Source organism: Ambystoma mexicanum, chromosome 7q, assembly GCF_040938575.1.
Source record: "Ambystoma mexicanum isolate Mex_15411 chromosome 7q, UKY_AmexF1_1, whole genome shotgun sequence".
NCBI classification, from domain to species: domain Eukaryota; kingdom Metazoa; phylum Chordata; class Amphibia; order Caudata; family Ambystomatidae; genus Ambystoma; species Ambystoma mexicanum.
Window position 1 is genome coordinate 1,135,169,206 of NC_090941.1, and position 25,684 is coordinate 1,135,194,889.

The 25,684-nt window shown below is 46.2% G+C and overlaps 1 protein-coding gene across 1 annotated transcript in view; it reads left to right on the forward strand.

Annotated features, from left to right (window-relative positions):
- Positions 1-25,424, forward strand: part of LOC138528695 (zinc finger protein 271-like) — a 51,359-nt gene extending 25,935 nt beyond the window's left edge. The window contains exon 2 of the mRNA XM_069640554.1: positions 21,395-25,424. Within this exon, the coding sequence (XP_069496655.1) occupies positions 21,395-22,525 (1,131 nt within the window). The 3' untranslated portion in view covers positions 22,526-25,424. The remainder of the gene's footprint in view (positions 1-21,394) is intronic.
- The last annotated feature ends 260 nt before the right edge of the window (positions 25,425-25,684 follow it).

Here is a 25,684-nt window from a genome sequence, read left to right on the forward strand (position 1 = left end):
CAGCACCCATCCTTCACCCCCACCCATGTCCAGGAACAGAGACTGGCATGCTGTCATGTGTCCATTCCGCATAGGGCTCCCCATGTTGCATTTAAACACATACACCAACCGTGTGCTTCACACATTACTGGTCTCACATTCATGACCATGATGTCCCTGCACACACACACGCGTACATGGCCTATGTCACACATACAGGCAAGTATCAGACAACCAGCACACTGCAACATGCCCTTTCTCACACAGCAATGCTTGGCCACTTACCGCTCGACTCCAGACGGGTCTGCCTCTCAAGGATCTGGGCATGGAGCGCTGGGCGTACGTGTTCCAGGACCCTCAGCTGGCTGGTACTCATGCTGCCCCGTCCCCCCTCCACGAGGCGCCGGGCCTTTATGAGGGTCCTGGACCTGAAGTCCTCCCAGCGCTTCTTGACTTGCTTGATGTTGCGGGTTGCCACCCCCTCCGCGTTGATGGCAACCACAAAGTCGTCCCAGATCCTGTCCCGTCCTTCCCTGTCGGTGCTTGATGATCCAAAGAGGGCACCATAATGCCACAGGACAAGCTCCACCAGGACACCAACTTCCTTCTGACTGAAGCTGGCGGCCCTCTGCCCCTCTGGCTGGGGGTCGCGAGTGGTCTCGGATGGTGTTTGCCCCGACATGGCGACCCCCGAGGCAGTCGTGGGTGGGCAACTGGGTCCTGGGGCTGGGCTGTGGAGCGATGGTATCCCAGTCGGGAGTCTTCTGTTCCAGCAGGGGTGGACACAGCAACTGGACCCCTGCAGATGGCTGATGTGCAGGCACCAAATGGCAGGGCACGGTGGCAGCAGGCAGGCAGGCAGGCAGGCAGGCAGCAGCAGATGGCTCGTGGGAGGCTGCTTGGGGCTCTGGGGGGCAGTAATTCGGCCTTTTGGGCAGGAGCATGGTCTTATGTGTGCTTATGCATGGCCAGCTTGATACGGAGTGATTTGGCACGTGAAAATTCTGCACGTCAGCGTGTAATTCGAGGAAAGGCCCTTAGCGCATAAGCGCGTCAGCACGCATACGTGATTCCATTGGACCAAAGGCCCTTAGCGCGTAAGCGCGTCTGTGACGTATCGCACACGGGCGTTGCCCTGGCAGGGCTTGAAGATCCCACGTGGATTTCCATTGCTCTGTACGTGCTTTTCGTGGGGTGCGGTGCGTGTGTTTTGCAGGCGTTGGGGTTCACACGCTATTACTTCACAGCGGGTGGGTGTTGGCTACGTGTTCTTCTACACGCAAGGCAGACGGTGAGTGGGTCCCTGCTCCCCCAGGCCCGATCGCGTGTAAAACCACCCGCGAGCCCCTGAAATACACGTACCCCGCTCCCCCAGGCCCGATCGCGTGTAAAACCACCCGCGAGCCCCTGAAATACACATACCCGCTCCCCCAGGCCAATCGCGTGTAAAACTTCTTGTGCACCCCTGAAATACACGTACCCAGGCCAATCGCGTGTAAAATTTTGCGCGCACCCCTGAAATACACGTACCCAGGCCAATTGTGTGTAGAACTTTGCGCGCACCCCTGAAATACACGTACCCAGGCCAATCGCGTGTTAAACTTCCCGCGAGCCCCTGAAATACACATACCCCGCTCCCCCAGGCCTGATCGCGTGTAAAACCACCCACAAGCCCCTGAAATACACGTACCCGCTCCCCCAGGCCAATCGCGTGTAAAACTTCTTGTGCACCCCTGAAATACACGTACCCAGGCCAATCGCGTGTAAAATTTTGCGCGCACCCCTGAAATACACGTACCCAGGCCAATTGCGTGTTAAACTTCCCGTGAGCCCCTGAAATACACGTACCCCACTCCCCCAGGCCCGATCGCGTGTTAAACTTCCCGCGAGCCCCTGAAATATACGTACCCGCTCCCCGAAGCCAATCGCGTGTTAAACTTCGCGCGAGCCCCTGAAATACACGTACCCCGCTCCCCCAGGCACGATCGCGTGTAAAACGTCCCGCGCACCCACGAAATACACGCACACGCTATTATTCACACAGCGGGTGTCCGTGTTTGTCGCGTACCCCTTTGCACGTCATTTGTTCTAGAGGGCCACAGTATGGGACTTTCCTCAGAGCTGTGTATACATGCTTTTTGTCAGCGCACATTTTGGCGCACATCTTTTTCATGCGGAGGGACGCTACCGCCTGCTTTCGTGTGGCGGACGTGTATGGGCCTGTGCGCGTCTTTGCCCGTGCGCTGGTTTGCCCTATTCGATTCCATGAATACGTGTTGTGGGCGAGCGTGTGGGCGTTCCGCGCACTTGCCTCCTGTACTTCCCCCGTGACGCCCATATTTTCACGAGTTGTTCCCCATTCCGCGTGTCACGCCCCGTGTTCCGCCTACTTTTGTTATGTGAACCGCGCTATGTGCGATTTCGCTGTGGCCGTGGCGCACGCCGTTAGATGACCTGTGTGCCGGCATGCGCCGCGCACTTTTTCAGCGCACATCCAATATTTTTCTCGCGCACAGACTTCCATGAATCGATGTGCGCTGGTTTCCCTGAGATTTTCGCACTTGCACTGCGATTTTCGCTCTTTCACTGCGAATCGCACGTTTTCGCACGCTTGCGCCGAAATTTTCGGCGCACATTAATTCCATGAATCGGCCTGTAAGTCACTTCTTGTTTTTTAGTAAGTGCTACCGAGTTGCCCGATGAATGTACTTGAAAACGGTTTGCAATGCACACAGTGTATGATGTGTAAATCAAGCACTCGTATTGTTTAAGTGATCTAACGGTATGAATATAGTATATTGTGTAGCTAGCTGCATCCACTAGGCGTGTTGTACAAGATCTAGATCATTGAAGGCCAGGGAAATAGGGAATTAATTCCCTAACCCATTACAATATTGTACAAACCTGCCTTTGTTGACTTGTACAATTTATCTGGTTTTATCCATATCTGCATTATCGAAGGCTCTGTGTATCCTCGGTAGCCCAGAATATCTTGTATACCATTTAAACTATGAAGATGATCAAAGGGACCTCTCGGAGCATACGCTTATCTTTAGGACCAAATAGCAACCTGCCTTTTTGCACACTGAGTACATTTGTATTTCTTCACATGTTTTGGACTATATGCCAATCATTGGGCCTCATTACGATTTTGGAGATAGCCATGCTGCTTTTAACGGCGTGGCTACCTCCAAACTAGGGTCCGTGCCCAGATCCGGGTCCCACAAAAGGGGACTTACCGGGCCATTCCGACCTTGGAGGGCCCGGTAATTCCCTTTTGCGGGACTCGGACCCGGTACGTCCGCATTCCCATTTGAGCCCCCCTAGGGCTCAATGGGACTGGGAAGGATGCTAACAACGGACCCGTTAATGACGGGTCAGTTGTTAGCATCCTGGTCTGCTCGCGGTTGCCTGTATGATCGGTGCCAGTACCTTACCGGCACCGTTCATACCGCGGCCACCAGGGTCAGAATGAGGCCCATTGTGTTTCTTAATCTACATCAAAATTGTATTTAGTCTGTAATGCTGTCTTGCACAGTTTTTATATTGATTGATTGATTGATTTATTTATAAAGCGCTTTACACCAAGCGCTTTATAAATATCCTGGTGGCTAACCATTGGGAACTGTTCCATTATTCACCTAAATAATGTAAGTTGGAGACTTGTTTAGACATCTCCGTCTGGAGCATTGATATAGATTAGGTCCCTTTTAAAGCATGTGGTTTAATCTACCTCAAAACTGTATTTAGTCTGTACTGATATTTTGCAAATGTTTAATATTTTAGGGGCTAACCATGGGATCTCATTCATTATTCATTTAAATAATGTAACCTGGAGGCCGTGTTTAGGATAGAGCAGAATTATTGAGATTTGCTTAAACTGCTCGTTTTGGGACACTGGTTAAGTTCAGGCCCCTTTAATATGTATTGTTTTTATATTGCTGATGTTTTGTTGTATCGTTCACCTTGTAAATCATGTCAGAATTTATATTGTTGAAGGTTTTTATGACAAAAGTCGAATAAAAGCCTAATGATGATGATGATGATGATATAAGAACTGAGGGAAGCAGGGCATTCCCAGAACCCCGGCCACATACAGCCATTGCTTCCCTGACAGTTCTGGAGCTGTGATTCTGGCTGTTTGTGAAAGCTTTGGCTCTGGTGCTGCCACCGGCCACAAATCATGTGACCGCACAGGAGCCATGATTCTGGCTGTTTGTGAAAGCTTTGGCTCTGGCGCTGCCTCTGGCCACAGTGCATTTGACCGCACAGGAGCCGTGATTCTGGCTGTTTGTGAAAGCTTTGGCTCTGGCGCTGTCACCAGCCACACTGCATTTGACCGCACAGGAGCCATGATTCTGGCTGTTTGTGAAAGCTTTAGCTCTTGTGCTGCCAGTGGCCACACTGCATTTGACCGCACAGGAGCTGTGTTTCTGGTAGTTTCCGAAAGCTGTGGCTCTGTTGCTGCCACCGGCCACATTGCATGTGCCCGCACAGGAGCCGTGATTCTGGCTGTTTGTGAAAGCTTTGGCTCTGGCGCTGTCACCAGCCACACTGCATTTGACCGCACAGGAGCCATGATTCTGGCTGTTTGTGAAAGCTTTAGCTCTTGTGCTGCCAGTGGCCACACTGCATTTGACCGCACAGGAGCTGTGGTTCTGGTAGTTTCCGAAAGCTGTGGCTCTGTTGCTGCCACCGGCCACATTGCATGTGCCCGCACAGGAGCTGTGATACTGGATGTTTGTGAAAGCTTTGGCTCTGGTGCTACGGGCCACACTGCATGTGACTGCATGTTAGGAAAGATTTCCATTTCATGTGTAATTTTCCCTCCAGTTGTGTACCCCCAAACTTTTTGCTGGTGTTAAACACCATAGTCTGACTTTAGCAGAGGTGCCCAGCCTTCCGCTGCACTCATCTGGGATTTTCGCTCACTTTCTATGGGGAAACTGACATGCCCTTAAGACAGTCAGTACTGGGAGACTTTGTTTCCCTTAGTCCTTTGCAAAGGTGCAACTTTTCTGCAACATGTAACAAGTGTACAATGTACCTTCAAGTACAGTGCACTTGTGTCTCATGGTCATTTCCAAAGACCCTAGATACTCTCGAAAGATTTTTTAGGAGAAGTGCAGATGTGCCTTGGACAGGGCTGGTGGCAGCTTATCATTTTGGATGTTTTTAAACCTTTCCTGCCAGGTAAACCGTGATTACAGCATTTGGCACGAATAGGTGGCCTGGCTCCAAAATGGCCATGCCACAAGGTTCTTTGTCCTATCCATTAGCCATCTTGCCCATTCACCTTCCCCAGGTCGAGCCGACCTGGGTCAGTCCTTATTTGGGCATGCATTTTCCCTCGAAGCGCCAAGCTTTCGCGGGATTCTGCATGCCATGTGTGCGTGCCTCCAGGATGTGGGCTGGGATGCCTGTTCCCAATACCCATCCTGGGTTCCAGAGAGTCTGGAGTGTTGTTAATGTCTGGGACCACCGTGGTCCTTGATTGGTCCATGTATGGTATGCCTGTATGTGAGCAGATCTCCCATTGGGTCCTCTTCGTTTTGGTACAAAGGAGATTCTGGATAAGAGAAGGCCCCAAAAACACATACCATGTCGATCTCTGGATTTCTCAGTGAACGAAGGATAGGATCCAAGTATCCTGAAACTAAGAAGCTGAGTCATGACACCCTGAGCCTGCTGTCGTCCCGTGGGACCCCTCGGCACCTGGTCGTCCTTGAAGGTATGCGAAGACGCTTCGACCCATTGGAATAGTGGGAACAACTATTCTCGGCACCTTCATCAAACCCTGCAAGTAATCATTTTAGGTGTCCCTGTGCCAACCAGTGGGCTGACCATCTTACACAGACTCTTTGCGCTGATACCGCCGCCGTTTCAAGGAGGCCCTCGATACTTGGTATATCGCTAGCTCTGTGTTCACGGCACCCTCACACCGAATTTCGCCAGAACCAGAGTATACGCGGTTACCATGTCGCCCAGCCCTGGTAACGAACTTTGCAGGTGCGCTGCATTTGTGCCCCTCTGGCCCCTGAAGCCTGCTGCAGTGAAACTGGCCTGATCCACCCACCAGGAGCAGAGCAATTGCCACTGTCCCATTTGGGAATCAACACTGTATCTTCACCGCTGAAAGCCGCAGAGCCGTCAAATTGCCGCACTTGAACCTGCAACCGAAGTGGACTCGACTGCTGAAGTTTGGTCCGGAGTGTGCCAGGGGTCCGTGAGTAATCGCAACCCTAACCGTTGGCCCCTTGTGCCTCCATCCATTTTTATGCATAAGTGGCCCCTGGGGGCCCCTCTCTTTTCCACTGCTAGTGCGAACTAGCGAACTATTCCCAACTCTTGGAAACGACTCTGCCCTCAAGTGGAAACCCTCCTCGAATAGTGGGAACCTATTCTTCATCGCCTCACCCACCTTCCCGAACTGCTACAGATCCTTGAAGAGACCCCGTTTTGCCCATTTGAACTAACGCGTGCGCTAGCATTGCATGTACATTTGAGCATTAGGCTCCACTCTTCTTAGGGATTGGACTGCCTCTTGGTTAGGAGTGTGTTGGATGTAGAAGGGACTAAAAACTATTTGCACTGCCTGTATCCTCCCCCTTTAGGTTGTGGACCCATTTTGTGCATTAACGCTTTAGACCCATTGGTCTTGTATGTATTTATTTAGATAGGATTGGCTTAATAAGTATTACTGTGATGTGGTTTGTGTATTGAAATTCAAAGGCCTTGAAATACATGTATTTGTATTTTTACTATATCGACACCTGACTGGCAGTGATTTGTAAGTGTCCTTTACTCTGTGTGCTCATTGAGGTCTTTCAGTCACCCTCATCCCTCCTGAGACCTAGTCTTGACCGCCGCCAAGCTACCTTGATTGGTCTGCTTTGTCCAGAATGTTACCCTGTTACAAGAAACTAGGCTGGCCTTCTGAACCTCTGCCCACTAGGTCAGAGTTCAGAAATCCATCTTAACAAATCGGTGTACAGTGGTGGGATAGGACTGGAGGTATCCAGTGTTGCACACTAGTGAAGGCATTTCAAGTTATTCCTACCCAGGACACATAGTGACTTTGTAGTGATAACTGTAAATGCCATAGACCTATCTAATGTAATGGAAACAAGTACCTTTATAACCTTAAATGCTTCTAGATCAGAAACATTGAGAACAATTTGTACTCAGAGGGGTTTACCTGCTCAAGGTACAGAGTTGGAAATGATCCAGAGAGTCATGGAATGGCAAGAGTTGCAACTCAGTGTCATAGCTTCTGTCGCTGCCCTCATTCATGGTGCCCATTAGGATGTGGATGATGTAATGTCCAATGTTTCCTCTGCAAATGCTGATGCTGAGGCCATGCTGGAATTCAAGAGAAAAGAGCTGCTGTTTAGGCAGAAGGAGCTTGAATTTCACATGGCTAAGCTGAAGATAGAGCAGGCAGAAAAAACAGAAGGACAGGGATCACCAGTTGGAACTGGCCAAGCTTCAAGTTTCAAATGGCTCCAAGGGATCTGGACATGGGTCTGGGGCCTCCTCTCATCCAAGATTTCCTAAAGTTCTGCTCAGTGTGTATGATGAGAAGAATGAATTTATGGACTGGTTGAATGCATTTGAGAATGCATGTGAAGTTCAAGAGGTTGTAAATGCTGTTAAAATTGCCTGGTTGCTCAGCAGACTGCCCCATTCTGGCTGCAGTGCTATTATGGAGATAATATAATGTTGCAGCAAACTCTCATCTTGAATTTTGCGAAGACTCCTGCCCAATACTTGAAGAGATTTACAGAGTACAAAAAGAAAGAATGAAGTACTTGGGTGTCATATGTGACTGATACTTTGAAAAACTTGACTGGCTGGATTGAAGGCTATAAGGTCTCCACCTTTGAGGGTATGATATGCCTTGTCATGCTTGAACATATTATCTTGTTCCCCTCAGTTTAAGCAGCAGTTAGCAGATTCTAAAGAGTTAGATCCTAAGAAGCTGGCCATTGCAGCAGATGTGTGGGTGTCACATAGACTGTCCCATAAGGACAATATCCATCCTGGTAAGCAGGAGGAGGGGGAACAAGTTCAAAGATAAAGAGTGTGGGGGATCTGATAAAACATCCTCCCAGAAGGGCCACAAAAAGAAAAATAAGGGTAAGTCACAAGAGGACACACGAGGTAGTGGAGGTTACCCTCCAAAAGAGAATTCGGGTTAGAGTAAGCCTCCCTGTGTCAACAGATCCAGTGGATCTTGTATGGCTTGTGGAGCAAGTGACCATGTGAAGGGGGACCCCAAATGTAAGGTCAAAACCTTGGGGGTCCACTCTGCTAATATGGACATCTCCTTGTATGAGGAAGAAGAGATTACAGGGGCATCCTTCTCCTCAGATTCCTTCCCCAATGGGATAGATTCTGAGGTAGTTTTAGTTTCCCTGGGTTCCTGGGAGCCTAATGTCTCAGAGGTTTATGCTAGGATTCCAGTCAATACCAAACACTGCTTTAAGTACAGTGTGCTGATTAATCGAGTAGATACTCCTGCTCTTAGGGATAGTGGGTTCATCAGGACTGTAGTGGATTCTACCTTGGTAGACCCAGAGGAAGATGCCAGAGCTCCTCTGATGCCCACTAAGTTGGCTCATGGCCCACAACTCCAGTTCCCAGTTATACCTGTAAATCATACTATAAATGGTACAGTAGTCAGGATTCCAGTGAGCATTCAGAGAGATGTCCCAGGAAAGGTCTTGCTGGGAAATGATCTCAGAGCCTTAGGGCTTGTGGGAGATACAGCAGACAGACCCTGCACAATGTCTCAAACAAGGGCAGCACTGGCCAAGACCACTGCAATGCCCAAGCCAAAGGGGAAACCTAAGGCTAAACGAGTCAAGAAAGGAAAAATATGGAAAGAAAACATACCCCCTAAATCACCTACCACTGAGGTGGAGGTAGTTGGTCAAACACCTGGACCTGACGAGGTAGAGCTGTTACCTGAAGTATTTGATCCAAATGACCATCCTGAACTAAAATACTTGTTAGTAGAAGGTGGTCCTGACAGGGATGAATTCAGTAAGGGCCAACGTGAGTGCCCATCTCCGGAAGGCCTAAGGAGACAGGCCTGCTCCCAGCTTGAGGGTGAACCTCCTGGGAAGCATAGGATTTATTGGGAAGGTGGGGTCCTCTACAGTGAGTGTACAGAGTTTACAGAAGGAGACCATAGGAGGTTGGTAGTTCCCCTTGCTGTCAGATCCTTCCTCCTGCAGCTGGCACATGAAGTGCCTCTTGCTATTCACTGTGGTATCAAGTGAACCAAAAAAGGTTTTCCATGCATTTCTACTGGCCCAAGATGGGGGTGCATGTTGAAAGTCACTACAGGAGCTGTGCCACCTGCCAGTTATCTGGTAAGAGTGGCACAACAATCCAAGCTCCACTGGTACCACTCCCAGTTGTGGGAGTACCATTTGAGAGGGTAGGGATCGACATTGTTGGTCCCCTTGAACCCCAAACATCCTCAGGCAATAGTTTTATCCTGGTACTAGTCGACCATGCTACCATATAGGAATATATGGTCAGGCCATTACACAGTGGTGGAGTCACTGGGTGAGGTCAACTATTTAGTGAACCTTGGAGGGACTGGTCAGGCTTCAAAAGTGTTCCATGTAAATAGGCTGAAGGCTTTCATCCCAAGAGTTAAAACTGCTGCACTGCTTCAGATGTTGAGGAAGACAGAGGTCAACAAAATGTTGGATCCTGGGGTTATTGAACCCTTTAGTAGTCCACGGTCCAGCCCTGTTGTTTTGGTTCCAAAGGCAGATAGATACCTCTGAGTTAAGGTTCTTTGTGGATTACAGGGCGCTGAATGCTGTCACCAAGACAGATGCACACCCCTTGCCCAGAACAGATGAGCTGGTGGATACGTTGGGTTCTTCCAAATACCCCAGCACATTTGACCTTACTGCAGGCTATTGGAAAATAGTTCTTGCAAACCATGCCTAGGAGAAGACAGCTTTCTCAACACCAGAGGGTCTTTACCAGTTCAGGGTAATGACTTTTGGGTTGAAGAATGCCCCTGCCACTTTCCAGGGGCTTGTGAATCATGTGCTTAAGGGGCGGGATGAATTCTCTCTTGCATATCTGGATAATATAGCAGTTTTCACTGCCACCTGGGAAGACCATGTGAAACACCTTAGGAATGTGTTGCAGGCTCTTCGGAAGGCCCACCATAAAGGCCAGTAAGTGCCAGATTGGACAAGGTTCAGTGGTCTACCTTGGGCATGAAGTAGGTGGAGGGAGGATACAACCTCTACCCAGTAAAATACAAGCAGTACAAGACTGGCCTACCCCCACCAATCAGACCCAAGTGAGAGCCTTTTTAGGAATCACTGGGTATTACAGGAATTTCATGGCAGACTATGGAACCATAGCTGCCCCTCAGACTGCTCACACCACTCCTAAGAAATACAAGAAGGTAACTTGGTGTGAAGAGTGTGGGAAGGTATTCAATGGCAAAACAAACAAAAAAAACTTTTGCCAGGCCCCTGTTCTCAGGGCCCCTGATTACCAAATACCTTTTATTGTGAAGACATATGTCTCTGACACTGGGATAGGAGCTGTACTATCACAAGTAGATGGGAAGGGTAAGGAACACCCTATTGGCTTAATTAGTCGCCAGTTTAAGGACAGAGAGCTCTGATGGTTTACAGTAGAGAATGAATGTTTGGGCCCTAAGGAAGTTGAGGCCCTACCTCTATGGGACACACTTAACTGTGCAAACTGACCATAAGCCTTTAAAGTGGCTAATGAACATGAAGGGAGAGACTCCAAAGTTGCTCAGGTGGTCCATAAGTCTGCTAGGCTTTGACTTCAATATTGAGCATTTGCCAGGTGTCCAACATAGCAATGCTGATGGATTGTCCAGAATGCTTAACCAACCTGAACATGGGACTCATCCAGGGTGGATTAATTCCCCCTGTCCTTGGTCTGGCAGGGGTGAGTGTTAGGAAAGATTTCCATTTCATGTGTAATTTCCCCTTCAGTTGTGTACCCCCCAACTTTTTGCTGATGTTAAACACTATAGTATGACTTTACCAGGGGGGTCCAGCCTTCTGCTGCACTCTTCTGGGCTTTTCGCTCACTTTTTATGGAGAAACTGACATGCCCTTAAGACAGTCAGTACTGGGAGACTTTGTTTCCCTTCGTCCTTTCCAATTTTGCAACTTTTCTGCAGCATGTAACAAATGTACAATGTACCTTCCAGCACTGTGCACTTGGGTCTATTAGCCATTTCCAAAGGCCTTAGATACTCTCGAATGATTTTGTAGGAGAAGTGCAGATGTGCCTTGGACAGGGCTAGTGGCAGCGCATCATTTCGCATATTTTTAACCCTTTCCTCCCAGGTAAACTGTGATTACCTCATTTGGCACAAATAGATGGCCTGGCTCCAAAATGGCCATGCCACGACGTTCTTTGTCCTGTCCTTTTTCCATCTTGCCCCTTCACCTTCCCCAGGTCGTGCCGACCCAGGTCAGTCCTTATTTGGGCATGCATTTTCCCGCAAAGTGCCAAGCTTTCGCGAGCTTCTGCATGCCTTGTGTGTGTGCCTGCAGGATGTGGGCTGGGATGTCTGTTCCCAATTCACATCCTGGGTGCCAGAGAGTCTGGAGTACTGTGAATGCCCGGAACCACTGTGGTCCGTGATTGGTATCTTGGATTACGTGTTCCATGTACATGCATCATGTTTCATTCATTTCTAACTTATGGAAGTGTGTGGAGCATGGAGCCTGGAAGATGGAACATAGAACGTAAAGGGGAAGATGCAGGACTGGAATGCTATAGAGATCAGTTAATAGTGTGTTGGTTGCTGAGTTAACCTGTTAACTTAATAAATCCCTATTATATGTATATATATATATATATATATATATATATATATATATATATATATATATATATATATATAGGTGTCTATGTTAGATTGTAAAGACAGCAAAAGAAGTAGAACATAGATATAAATGAGTGAAAGAACTTGAAATGAAGGAAGATACATATAACAAGTCTGAAGCATCTGAATTGCCAGAAGTGTTGGCTATACAAAATAAACACACAATAAAAAGGGGACAATTTAGTAAAAAAGATCAAAGTTATGAAAAGAAAAGAGGAGCCACATTCAAGGAAAAGGGAGACATTGATGATAACAGAAGAAAATGCTATGGGTATGGTAGCATGTATCATATTGTCAGCAGTGAAAAATGTCTGGCGCTAAAAGAAATCTGCAGAAGATGCAATAGAAAAGGTAATTTGACAAATTGTTGTAAAACTAAATTAGAGAATATAGATTGCATCGAAGAACTATTTGAAGAAGTTGAAGAATGTACTTTTATAATTGAAGATTCAAGGGTCAATGTAGTAGAAGATCAAGATGCTGATCTTGAAAAGCCTATGGCAGACATACAAGTTGGTGACTCAACAATTAAGATGGTTATTGACTCTGGTGCCAAGTATAATTTGTTACCAAGAATGCCTTTCGAGGGACACTTCAAAGGGTGCACCGCTCTGAAAGAAATTGATGTGAAGCCCGTCGCGTATGGTGGAAAACACATTGAGTTAGAATGTTGGTTTTGGTCGACCATGAAATTCAAAGACAGAACAGCAAAGGGGAAAGTATATGTCTCCAAGAAAGGAATGCATCCTTTGTTAAGCTGGTCTCATCAGAGAAGATTAACAATAAAACTAGAGCCCAGAAGAGATGGTATATGCAGTAGATCAGGGGAGGAAATCTGAACATTTTGAACATCATCCTGTGTTCTGAGATGAACTTTGGAGTTTGAAGAACCTTCGGCATGAAATTCGTATGAAAAATTATACTGTTCCTGTTGTACATAAGGTCAGACCTTTGGAAATCAAAAAGGATGTAAAACAATAACTGGGAAAAATGGAAGCACAAGGAGTTATTGAACGAGTTAAATCTTCCGAATGGGTGTTACCATTGGTTTTAGTGCATAAACCCAATGGAAAACTCAGGTTATGTATTGACCTCAGGTCTGTAAATAAATGTATAATCCCAGACAGACATTCTTTGCCACATATAACAGAAATGCTAGGGACTGTAAGAGATGCGAAGATAATGAGTACTCTAGACCTCAAATCAGCATATCATCAAATTATGTTACATCCCAAATCAAAAAATGTTACAGCTTTTATTACTACTGAAGATTTGTTCTGATGTAGAAGGATGCCTTTTAGTTTAATTTCTGAAGCAGCTGTTTTTCAGCGTGTGATGTACAATTTATTCCATCATATGCAAGGTGTACTTCGCTTTCAGGATAATGTTCTAGTCTATGGGAAAGATCAAAAAGAACATGATAGCAGAATGTGTAAGTTTTTCTATGTTTTTCAAGATTCTGGTTTAACTCTTAGCAAGGAGAAATGTAAATTTAATAGATCAAATATACAGTATTTAGGACATGACATTTCTGACAAAGGCATAAAACCCAAGGAAGAAATGGTAAAAATAATTTAAAATGTCCCCAGTCCAGATACCAAAGATAAGGTTATATCATTTTTGGGGATGGCAGAATATTAGTCACAATATATTTCATATGAGGAAGTTGGCAAAAAAGAATGTGAAATGTGTTTGGGATACTGAATGTGAAGGTGAATTTAGTGAGATAAAGAAAGATCTCAACAGTGCGCCTACCTTGAGGTCTTTCAAGCCCAACAAGAAAAGCATTCTTACCACTGATGCAAGCAATCATGGTTTGGGTGCTGTTTTATCCCAAATTGAAGGGGGCATTGAATAGCCTATTGCTTTTGCTTCAAGGGTACTGAAAGTAGCAGAATACAATTATTCAACTATTGAAAAAGAGTTGTTGGAAGTGACATGGTCAATTGAGAAGTTCCGTTCATTCTTGTGGGGAGCAACATTTGTTGTGAGATCGGATCACAAACCCCTCAGGTAAATTGTGGGTACCAAAGGTTTGGATAAGGTGTCAGCAAGAATCAGAAAATGGGTGGCAACATTGCAGGAATACAATTAGGAGATGGAGTTTGTTCCTGGCGTCAAATATAAATGTGCTGACTGTTTATCAAGGTTGACAAACTTTGAAGATAATGATGAAGAAGATAACAATGATGAGGAAATATTGGATATGAAGCAGGAAGTGGTGTCTGAGAATGAACGGGCAAAGGCTATGGAGTTGGATGAAGTTCTTAGCAAAATAAAGACGTGTATTGAAGAGGGAGTAAACAGTAATGAAATCAGGAAAGGTGTTTTACCTGAGGCTGTTAGACAAGTATATGATGAGTTGTTTTTGAAAAAAAAAATGGTTTTGAGGGGTGACAAGTTAAGGTTAAGGTTAAGGTGCAAGATATTAGAAGTAGCACATGAGGGACATCAAGGGTGACAAAGACAAAACAACTTGTCAGGCAGGATTATTGGTGGCCTGGCATGGATTTGGAAATAGAAGGATTAATTAAAGAATGTTGTAACTGTGATGATTCCGCTAAAGGTTACATTGCAAGGCAGGAGCCTATGACAGTTATGTCTATGGGAGTGTGTGGAGCATGGGGCCTGGAAGATGGAACATAGAACATCAAGGGAAAGATGCAGGACTATAATGTTATAGAGATCAGTTGATAGTGTGTCGTTTGCTGAGCCAGTGGGCTTTAACCTGTTAACTTAATAAATACCTTTTATATATATATATATATCATGTCCGGAGATCATTTCAGACCCCTCTGCATCTGGTCGTCCTAGAAGGGCTGCGAAGACGCTTCAACCCATTGGAATAGTGGGACCAACTATTCTCGACACCTTCATCAAACCCTGCAAATAAGCCTTTCCCAGAAGTGTCCCTGGGCCAACCAGTGGGCTGACCAGCTTACGCAGACTCTTTGCCCTAATACTGCTGCCATTTTGAGGAGGCCCTGGAAACTTGATATATCGCTAGCTCTGTATTCACGGTATCCTCACACCGAATTTCATACACTTGGCTTTCCCAGGTCTGAAGTGAAGCGACTGAGCCAGAACCGCAGTATATGCAGTTACCGTGTTGCCCAGCCGTGGTGACAAACTTTGCAGGTGCGCTGCATTTGTGCCCCTCTTGCCCCTGAAGCCTGCTGCAGTCAAACTGGCATGATCCATCCACCAGGTGCAGAGAAATCAGCACTGTCCCGTTTGGGAATCATCACTGTATCTTTGCTGCTGAAAGCCGCAGAGCCGTCAAATTGCTGTACTTGAACCTGCAACCAATGTGGACTTGACTGCCGAAGTTTGGTCTGAAGTGCGCCGGGAGTGGGTGAGTAATCGCAACACTAACCGGTGGCCCCTAGAACTTCCATCCATTTTTAAGTATGACTGGCCCCTGCGGGCCCCTCTCCTTTCCACTGCTAGTGCGAACTAGCAAACTATTCCCGACTCTTGGAATCGACTCTGCCCTCAAGTGGAGACCCTCCTCAAATAGTGCTAACCTATTCTTCATCGCCTCACCCACCTTTCTGAGCTGCTACAGACCCTTGAAGAGACCCTGTTTCGCCCATTTGAACTACCACATGTACATTTGAGCATTAGGCTCCACACTTCTTAGGGATTGGACTGACTCTTAGTTAGGAGTGTGTTGGATGAAGAAGGGACTAAAGATTATTTGCACTGCCTGTATCCTCCCCCTTTAGGTTGTGGACCCATTTCATGCATTAACACTTCAGACCCCATTGGTCTTGTATGTATGTATTTAGATAGGATTGTGTTGGCTTAATAAGTATTACTGTGAATTGATTTATGTGTTGAAACTCAAAGGCCTTGAAATAAAGGCCTTGAAATAAATGTATTTGCATTGTAATATATCTACACCTGACTGGGAGTGATTTATAAGTGTCCTTCACCCTGTGTGCTCATTGCGGTCTTTCAGTCACCCTCACCCCTCCTGAGACCTAGTCTTGACCGCCGCCAAGCAACCTTGATTGGTCTGGCTTGTCCAGAAGGTTACCCTGTTCCAAGAAACTAGGCTGGCCTTCTGAACCTCTGCCAACCAGGTCAGAGTTCACAAATCCATCTTAACACCACACAGGAGCCGTGATTCTGGCTGTTTGTGAAATCTTTGGCTCTGGTGCTGCCATGGTCACATGGCATTTGACCGCACAGGAGCTGTGATTCTGGCTGTTTGTGAAAGCTTTGGCTCTGGTGCTGCCACAGTCACACTGCATTTGACCGCAAAGGAGCTGTGATTCTGTTAGGGAACTGTCATGGTGATGGTTGGGGGTTGGTGGTGCACTTGTGTGTAACTATATTTTTGCTCTTGTATATATTTCCCTCATGCCTTCTGTTCCCACCCCCTGTGCTGCTGGTCCCTGGGGACAGCTCATAGAGTGTGAAAAAACACAGACATCATAACATTATGATTGGGCAGCTATCAGTCATGGGGTATATTCCATCTCCAGGTACCTAATGGCGTCATAAACCCAAGCTCTGCTTTCATCGTCTATCAGCTTTCCCTCAGAACCTCTGAGATGGATGTTATGTATTTGTTTATTTTTACATGTGTAGAGCGCACTAAGCCCGGAGGCATTGAGGCGCTGAATACATAGCCAGTTTCACGTAACGACCGGCCATGTACAGTGAGGCAGGGAAAGAAGTTGCATAGATACAAGGCATCAATCTGGCAAATTGTAATGTTTTTAGAGATTTGCGTAATTTCCAGTATGATGTTTCAGCTCGCAGGATGGGTGGGAGCAGGTTCCAATGTTTGTCGACAAAGGATGCAACACTTAAGCCTCCAGTTAACCTGTTTACATTTGGGTTGGGACAGACGATAGTTGTCGGCTGATCTCTTGGATCTCGAGGTGCTTTCCTTGGTTATCTTCCGTGGTAGATAGGGGGGCCCTCATTGGAGAGTCATCCGTGGGTGATTGATAGTGATTTAAATAGACTCCACTGGCATTTGGGGAGCCAATGGGCATTTCTCCTGACTGCCGAGATATTCCTGTTTAGGGATGTTTTGAATAGTCTGCATCTGTTTAATGTTTTGTTTCGATGTGCCTGCAAAGAGCGTATTGCAGTAGTCATGCCTTGAGTCAATGGGCTCTCTGGCGATAGTCAAGCAGCTGGGGATAAGAAAGTTTTGGCCGCATTTATTAGTTTGGTTGTGTAGGTGGCTGAAGAGGCAATGGCATTTACTTGCGGAGAGAGTGACAGTGTCTTCACTGATGGAGAGATTGGGATTAAGTTGCCGTCAATGTTGAAGGGTGAGTATTGTGGGTCGAAGATTTTTAACACCAATGGGCACCCACCTGCAGGATCTCTGTCTTTTCTTTCTTTAAGCAAATGCGGTGTGTGGCTATCTAGGCCTGGATGGTTGAGTAGACAGAGTTTAGGAAAGCTGAGTCTTCATGGTAATTGCCAGAAAGTGGGAGAAGAATTTGCGTGTCATCGGCATAGTTTGTACAGGAGATTTTGTAGGTGGTTTTGTAAATATAGTGTATAGTGTTGGGGATACACAAGATCCTTGTGGCACACCACAGGTGATTGGTGCTGGTGGGGCGCTGGCGTTCTCAGTGAATCCTGTGATGGATCTTTCATCCAGGAAGGATGTGATCCAATTTGTGGTGAAGATTTTTGTTTGTACCAACTTTCTTTGGCCTTGCGCCCAAATCAATAAATAGTATGGTTGTGTCGCAAGTGTGTGAAGAAAAACAGGGGCACAGTCCCCTTCCCCTGAATAAAAAGGCAATTGGATGGTTTCTTCACAGAAAAAAAAAAACGGCACCACACTTATTAGTTAACTTTAAAAAACTTTATATATTGGTATAGAAAGGCCCTTTTTGATTACATGTGTTTCTGCACTGCATTTGCCTTTTTCAAATCAGGGCAAATAAATGCATTGAACTTAAATCACTTGATATACACATTCCATCAATTCCATATACAAAAAATCAAAATAAACAATTTTTGTTAACATGCAGATATTAAGGAGGGGTGGTTGGTGGCTTAGGTGAGTTTTGCAAGAAAAACAGAACAAAACGGGTACAATAGGTTAGTGAGAAAAGTAATTGGTGCATGTGATGCATAGTTGTGATCACATTTTCTTCATACAGTGCTAAGAATTGAATTGAACAATATGTTCTTCCTAATCGTGGATCCATGTACTAGCTAAGGCAAAGACAAGTTTATTTAAATTCATGACATATCGCCTTACCAGGTTATCAGATTATCACTTTCGTTTTCATCGTCATTAACTTTCAGTTTAACAATTCTCAGGGTTCAATCCCACCTGTAATACATTGTGGCTATAGTTATGCAATTTCTACATGTTAAAGACTTCAACTTATAATATTGTGTATTTGGAATTCATTTCATTCTGTCACCGATCCATGTGACATTTAAAACAGAGTTGTAAAAAATGCACTTTAGTTCTATTTGGTTGTATCGGCTAATGAACATATTTGTGGCGTTCGTCCCGCCATGATTTGAAGTTAAAAAATAAATAACGTTATAAGTACGGCTCAAAAAGAGTAACGTGTATGTTCCTCCATTGTAAGTGACATTTGTCTTTATGCCATTATATTTTTGCAAGTTGTTAGGAAAGATTTCTTAATTGTGGGTAATTTTCCTTCCATGTGGCAACCCCTAAAGTTTTTGCTGTTGTTTTCACCATGATCTAGACTTTGCCAGAGAAGCGCAGCCTTCCGCCGCACTCCGCTGGGATTTCGCTCCATTCTTACGGGAAAACTGACATGCCCTTATGACAGTCAGTACCGGGAAACGCTTTCCGTAGTTCTTTTATCATGTTGCAGCTTTCGCGCAACATGACACAAGAGGGCACTGTAAGCTAAATTACTGCTCTCTTGGGTCTCTAGTCACTCTACAGGCCCTAGACACTCTCTTTGGATTGTTAACAAATGGTGCAAGTGAATCACGGACGGGACTGGTGGCAGCGATCATTTCTTTGTGTTTTGAGCTCCTTTTGGCTGTTTAAGCACGTTTCTCGCACTTAGCCCAACATGGTGGCCTGGCTCCCACAATGGCCTGACCACAAGGCTCTTTGTCCTGCCCGCTGACCGTCTTGCCCCCTTAACCTTCCCCAGGTCGAGCCAACCCGGGGCCTTCCTTATTTGGGCATGTACTTTCCCACGAAACACAGATGCTTTCGCGGGCTTCTACAGGCCTTGTGCGTGCCTCCAGGATGTGGGCTGGGATGTCTGGTCCCAATACACATCCTGGGTGCCAGAGAGTCTAGTGTGTCGTGAATGCCTGGGACCACCGTGGTCCGTGATAGGTCCACGTATGGTGTGAATGTTTGGTGAGCAGATCTCCCATTGGGTCCTCTCCGTTTTGGCACGAAGGGAACCGTGGATAAGAGGAGGCTGGAAACACCACTACCAGTCGATCTTCTGAGTTCTCACGAACAAAGGGATACAGGAGCCAAGTATCCTGCAACTACGAGGCTGAACCGAGGAATCGCTGGTGACCCGCTGAAGGACTGCCCCTCTGCACTGCTGTCGCTTTGTGAAACCCTTTCTACCTCTGATCGAATGAGAAGGCCTGTACTGGTACTTCAACCCTTTGGAATAGTGGGAACAACTATTCTCGGCATCTTCACCATCTCCTGCACGTAAGCCTTCGGAAGTGTCTCTGGGCCATCCAGTGGACTGACCAGCCTACCCAGGAGTCTTGCTCTGTAACCGCCATCAGGTTGCTGCTGTATTACGAGTCCTTGCCACTCTCAAACGATTCGTACACTTGGCGTTCCCAAGTCTTAATATAACACCTGCTTGGAGTAATTTGTAAGCGTCTTTGCTTTGTGTGCTCATTGCGGGCTTTCAGTCACCCTCAACCCTCTTGAGACCTAGTCTTGACCGCCGCGATCGCTACCTTGATTGGTCTGGCTTGTCCAGAGGTTACCCTGTTCCAAGAAACTAGGCTGGCCTTCTGAACCTCTGCCCCTCCAGGACAGAGTTCAGAAATCCATCTTAACACAAGTGCTAATTCGTAAACATCTTGAATGATTCTTCTACATTCTGGCTCGTTGACTATTAAGGGTTTGACAAATGGTAACATTAGTAAAACAAACCAAATGTGTTTAGTGTATACGTCCCCTTAGGACACTCCTTTTAATTGATACAATGTTCATACAAGTTCCAAATAGTGAATATCGCGCATGATATCCCTTCCATTCATGCTTAATAGTTTGAAAAGTTAGGGCTTACCTAAAAAGATACTGGCCCGTCTCCTCGCGTCGGCTCGCTCAAGTCTGAATGGCGTTAGCAGCCACGTACCTGGCTTCACCCTGTTGTCATGGTTCCCGATAGCCCTTTCTCAATGTCGATTGGTCTGTTTCCCGGGCACCATATTATGGGCTCGAAAATACAGCCAACAGCACTACTCCTGTGCGCCATACTTGGGAGTTTTTCTGAAATGGCTGCATAATGATTGTGTACTTTGTATATATAATCCAATAAATGTGGACATACTATTTATGGACTAACTATTTTAGCGTTTGGTCAAAAAATAAGAAATCTAGTTTTGAAAAGAAAATCGGAATTTTAAATGGAGCAGACTCAGTTATTTCTTTTGAACGGTCCACAAAACAAGATAAAGGGCATTAACAAAAACATAAAACGAGACTGCTTCTCATAACCATTAGTAATTGCTGTGTCACTTAATGTGCTACGGATAACCATTTCCCTGATGCAAAAATAATACATATATATCCACTGTTTCAAACAATGTCTTACTGTTTCAAAACATTATTAGACTGTCATTTACACGACTTGCAGTTTGTCGAATGTGCTCTATACAATTATGACCCGAGAACATATGGTTATCAAATTACACCATTTCTTAATGACATGTTCACAGATATACACATAGCTACAAAATATACACCGTTTCATTATTTCTGTTAAGTCCGAAGTCAATTGTGCGAAATTTACATGTTATGGGTGCCTCTGCTCGCCTCAGCATGATTTCCCTGTTTCCTCCTCTCCTTCCAAGGGAGACTTTTTGAAGTACTAAAAATCTCAAGTCCTGTTCATCATCCATCTGATGGTTTGCTTGCCAATGCTGCGCAAGTAGTAAAGATATGTCCTGACTGCCGATTGATGAGATGTGTTCATGTATTCTAACACTTAGCTCCCTTATGGTACTGCCTATGTAAACACGATTACATATGCCCAGGTCCCATCTATTCATGGGGCAAATACGACTAGATTTGTACTAAATATTATACATGTACGTCGGTGTATGATTCTCCCAACAAGTACATGTTTTCCATGTCTCTCTCCTAATTGGTGAAGGCTCAGAAGCGTGGCTTCTCACATGATCACCCACTAAGTTTGTGAGTGGGGAGTAAAATTAGGATTAAGAGCACTGTGCTAGATCTATTGTTTTTTAGGCTGTACGATTGCATAAAATAATAAAGGGCACCTCTGCTTCTTTCAACAGCTAAGGCACAGCCATCAAAGGATGCATGCTGGGGAGAAGTCCTACGAGTGCACAGAATGTGATGAGCACATGGATAACACCTCAAAGCTGAGAAGGCATCAGAGATCCCACACAGGGGAAAGACCTTTCAAGTGCTCGGAGAGTGAGAAAAGCTTCACTCAGAGCTCACATCTAAAACAGCACCAACAGAGCCATATTGGGGAGCAACCATACCAGTCTACGGATTGTCCGAAAATCTTCACTCAGAGCCCACATCTGCAGCAGCATCAGAGGATCCAACCTGTGGAGCGACCATACCAGTGTACGGAGTGTGAGAAAAGCTTAATTCAGAGATCAAATATGCAGAAGCATCAGAAGAGCCATACTGGGGAGCGACCCTACCAGTGCTCAGAGTGTCTGAAAAGCTTCACTCAGAGCTCACATCTGCAGCAGCACCAGAGGATCCATACTGGTGCGCGGACATACATGTGTACGGAGTGTGAGAAAGGCTTCACTTATAGCTCACATCTGCAGCAGCATCAGAGGATCCATACTGGGGAGAGACCATACCAGTGCTCAGAGTGTGATAAAAGCTTCACTTATAAATCACATCTGTACAGACATCAGAAGATCCATACTGCAGAGCGACCATACCAGTGTACAGAGTGTGAGAAAAGCTTCACTCAGAGATCAAATCTGCATCAGCATCAGATGATCCATTCTGGGGAGCGGCCATACCAATGTACAGAGTGTGGGAAAAGCTTCACTCGGCGCTCATATCTGCACCTGCATCAAAGGATTCATACAGGAGAGAAGCCCTATCAATGCACAGAATGCAAGAAAAGCTTCAGTGACCCTTCCACCCTGAGCAGTCATCAAAGGATCCACACAGGAGAGCGACCATACCAGTGCTCAGAGTGTGTGAAAAGCTTCACTTCTAGCTCATATCTGCACCTGCATCAGAATATTCATACTGGGGAGAGACCATACCAGTGTACAGAGTGTAAGAAAAGTTTCACTCAGAGATCAAATCTGCAGAAGCATCTGAAGATCCATAGAGGGGAGCGACAATACCAGTGTACAGAATGTGAGAAAAGCTTCACCTATAGCTCACATCTGCACCTGCATCAGAAGATCCATACTGGGGAGTGACCATACCGGTGCTCAGAGTGTGTGAAAAGCTTCACTTGTATCTCGGTTCTGATTGTGCATCAGATGATCCATACTGGTGAGAAGGCAAATTAGTGCACAGAATGCAAGAAAAGCTTCAGTGACCTCTCTGCCCTGAGCAGTCATCAAATGATCCATGCTGGGGCGAAGCCCTATGGGTGTACAGATTGTGGTAAGCACTTCATCGTGCATCAAGCCTAACGACTCATACGAGATACCACACTGGGTTGAAACTCACACCAGTGTACAGAGTGTGAGAAAAGCTACACTAACAGCTCAGAACTGCATCAGCATCAGAGGATCCATACTGCGGGGGTTACCATACCAGTGCTCCGAATGTGTGAAAAACTTCACTTGTTTCTCGTTTCTGATCGTGCATCGGGTGATCCATACTGGGGTGAAGCCCTATGGGTGTACAGAATGTGGTAAGCACTTTAATCGTGCATCAAGCCTGCTGGCTCATACAAGATCTCACACTGGAGAGAAACCCACAACAGTTTGCAGAGCAAGATATGCTTCATTCATAGAGTTAAAAGCCACGTATATGTTGGGCAAGTACTTCCATGACAACAGTGCATTATTTATTGTAAATATAAGCAAGAGATATTTTACAAAGAAAAACATGTATATGCTTAACAGCTAGTGCTCCATCTTAAGGCTAGATGTGATATACGGGCCACAAATTGGAATTCCCTTCCAACCACTGTTCCATTTCCTGATGATAATCTCCAAGGATGAGTCTTTAACCATGGGGAGACTCACCCAGGTGACCGGATACGCCTCCTGCCACCAGCAACACAGAGCTCCACATGTTACCATGGTAACGCAGATGCCTGCCTTCGGATTGGATACTGTAAGCTACATCTAGCCAATCAGAAACCAGCAGGTTTCTTAGCCGGACCCCACACGCAAGGCCCATAACAAAAGGTCCTGTCTGTGCCCGGTCTTTATCTTGTGTAGCACGCCACCCGGTCGCATCAGAGGGGTTATCCTCGCCTTCCCCACTCTCATACCAGCATACAGCGACGTGGAGTAAAGCGTCAGGGGCAACGGTGCACTGGCATGACAAAACACCATCATTTCTTCCATTTCTCTCTCTTTGCCGCGCTGAACGGCCTCGGCTGATTGCCCTCCCATATTTGTGGGATTTGCTGAAAAAGAATGTGAAATCTCCAAGGAGGGGAAGACTCTCCCAGGTGACCGGGGACGCCTCCCCCCACCAGCAACACAGAACTCCCCATGTTACCATGGTATCGCAGATGCCTGCCTTCAGATTGGATTCTGTAAGGTACGTATAGCCTATCTGGGTATGGAAGGGCTCCCCACCTTCGTGTCCCTCTACAAACAATGCTGCAGCCTCCTGTGCACGTCTTGCTCTTGCACAAACTTGTAACCCAGCACTTCCAGGCTCCCTCTGCTCAAATGTGAGTGATGGCTGAACTGTCCTATTGCCTCCTCCACCTATCTCCTTGAACCATAACTGTGCCAATCCTATTCTGCCTTTTCTCCCTCAACCACCTATTTTTCCTTCACTGCACTCTGTGTCCTACAAAGATAAATTCATTCAAGTTGTGCTTCTTCTTTTCCATCACACATCCCTGTGTGCACCACATTCATTCGTAATCCTTTTTGAAATCATATCTAGGTGGGTGTGTTCACATTGTGCACCCATTTTTTGCATTGCATGTTGATCCTTTTAAAATCGTATCTAGGTGGGTGTGCTTTACGTCTTGCACCCATTCTGTGCTCTGCATTGTGATCCTTTTTGAAATCGTATCTAGGTGGGTGTACTTTACATCTTGCATCCATACTGTGCACTGTATTGTGAACCTTTTTGAAATTGTATATAGGTGGTTGTGTTTACATCTTGCATCCATGTTGTGCTCTGCATTGTGATCATTTTTGAAATTGTATCTAGGTGGGTGTGCTTTACATCTTGCACCAATTTTGTGCACTGCATTGTGATCCTTTTTATAATTGAATCCTGCGCCCCACCTATTGCCCTGCATTTGTATGTATGCCCTATTTACTGCTAGGCCACCTTGGAGAAGGGCCAGGACTGTGCAGTGCAGCCCCCCCTTTTCTTTCTCTCATCTATTGTGTGCCACTGAGATGGCACTCACCATCTCTCCTATCTTCTAATACTGCTACACTATTACCTATCCTCCCTCTCTCACACAGTCTGGATGAACAAAGCACAAAAAAGACATTCTGTTTTCACATCCTGGCCATCCCATCGCAGACACCTATGCCGGCTCATTTTCCAGCGAGATCTGTACCAATAATCTTTTCTCTGTCCCCTCTCCAGACCTACGTACTTCTCATCTCATCTCTACTCTATCCCCTTTCACATCCTCTTCCATTAATGGTGGCACTGAAGAGGAGGGACCAATTCCCAACCACCCCTGGGCTTTTGGCATCTGTGGACCAGGGAGCTGAGACTGGACACTTAGAAGGGAGAAGGGAGGCAGACAGACACTTGAGCTGAGTTTCAAAGACATCTTTAATACATCACAGGATACCAGGAAATAGACAACACTGTGATCTTACCATCAGTTATTTGTATACTGTTCCAAGGTTGATGTAAGTTTTCAGTTTATTGCACAATACATTTTGGTTGGTTCTTATGGAGGCTTGCACCTACAATACCTTGTACTTGATTTGTTGTTTACCCATGGGCAAGGGCACCCCAGCACCTACCCCCCACCCCTGGCCCTTCCCTCCTGCACTTGCACTTTCTGAATACTCACAAGGCATAGTAGGTGTGTCCTTTATTCCCCGCCACTGTATTTAATATTTTATGGGCCTCATTACAACCCTGGCGTTAAGGGGTTAACGGCGCCGTAAAAGGCTGCGGCGCCGTTAAACCCTTAACGCCCGATTCACACTTTAACGCCTGCTTTTTGCAGGCGTTAAAGTCCAACCCGCTAAGGGACCTTGGTGCTAATTACGGCACCGTAATTTACGGTGCCGTAATTAGCGCCTTCCCCATTCCCATTGAGCCCTATGGGCCAAAAATGGGAAAGGGGAAGGGGCCATGGTGAATGGGGATTTACCGCCCCGCCAACCTTGGAATGGGGCGGTAAATCCGCCATCCACCATGGCGGAATCCGGCATGGACCATGGTGCTGATAGCACCAT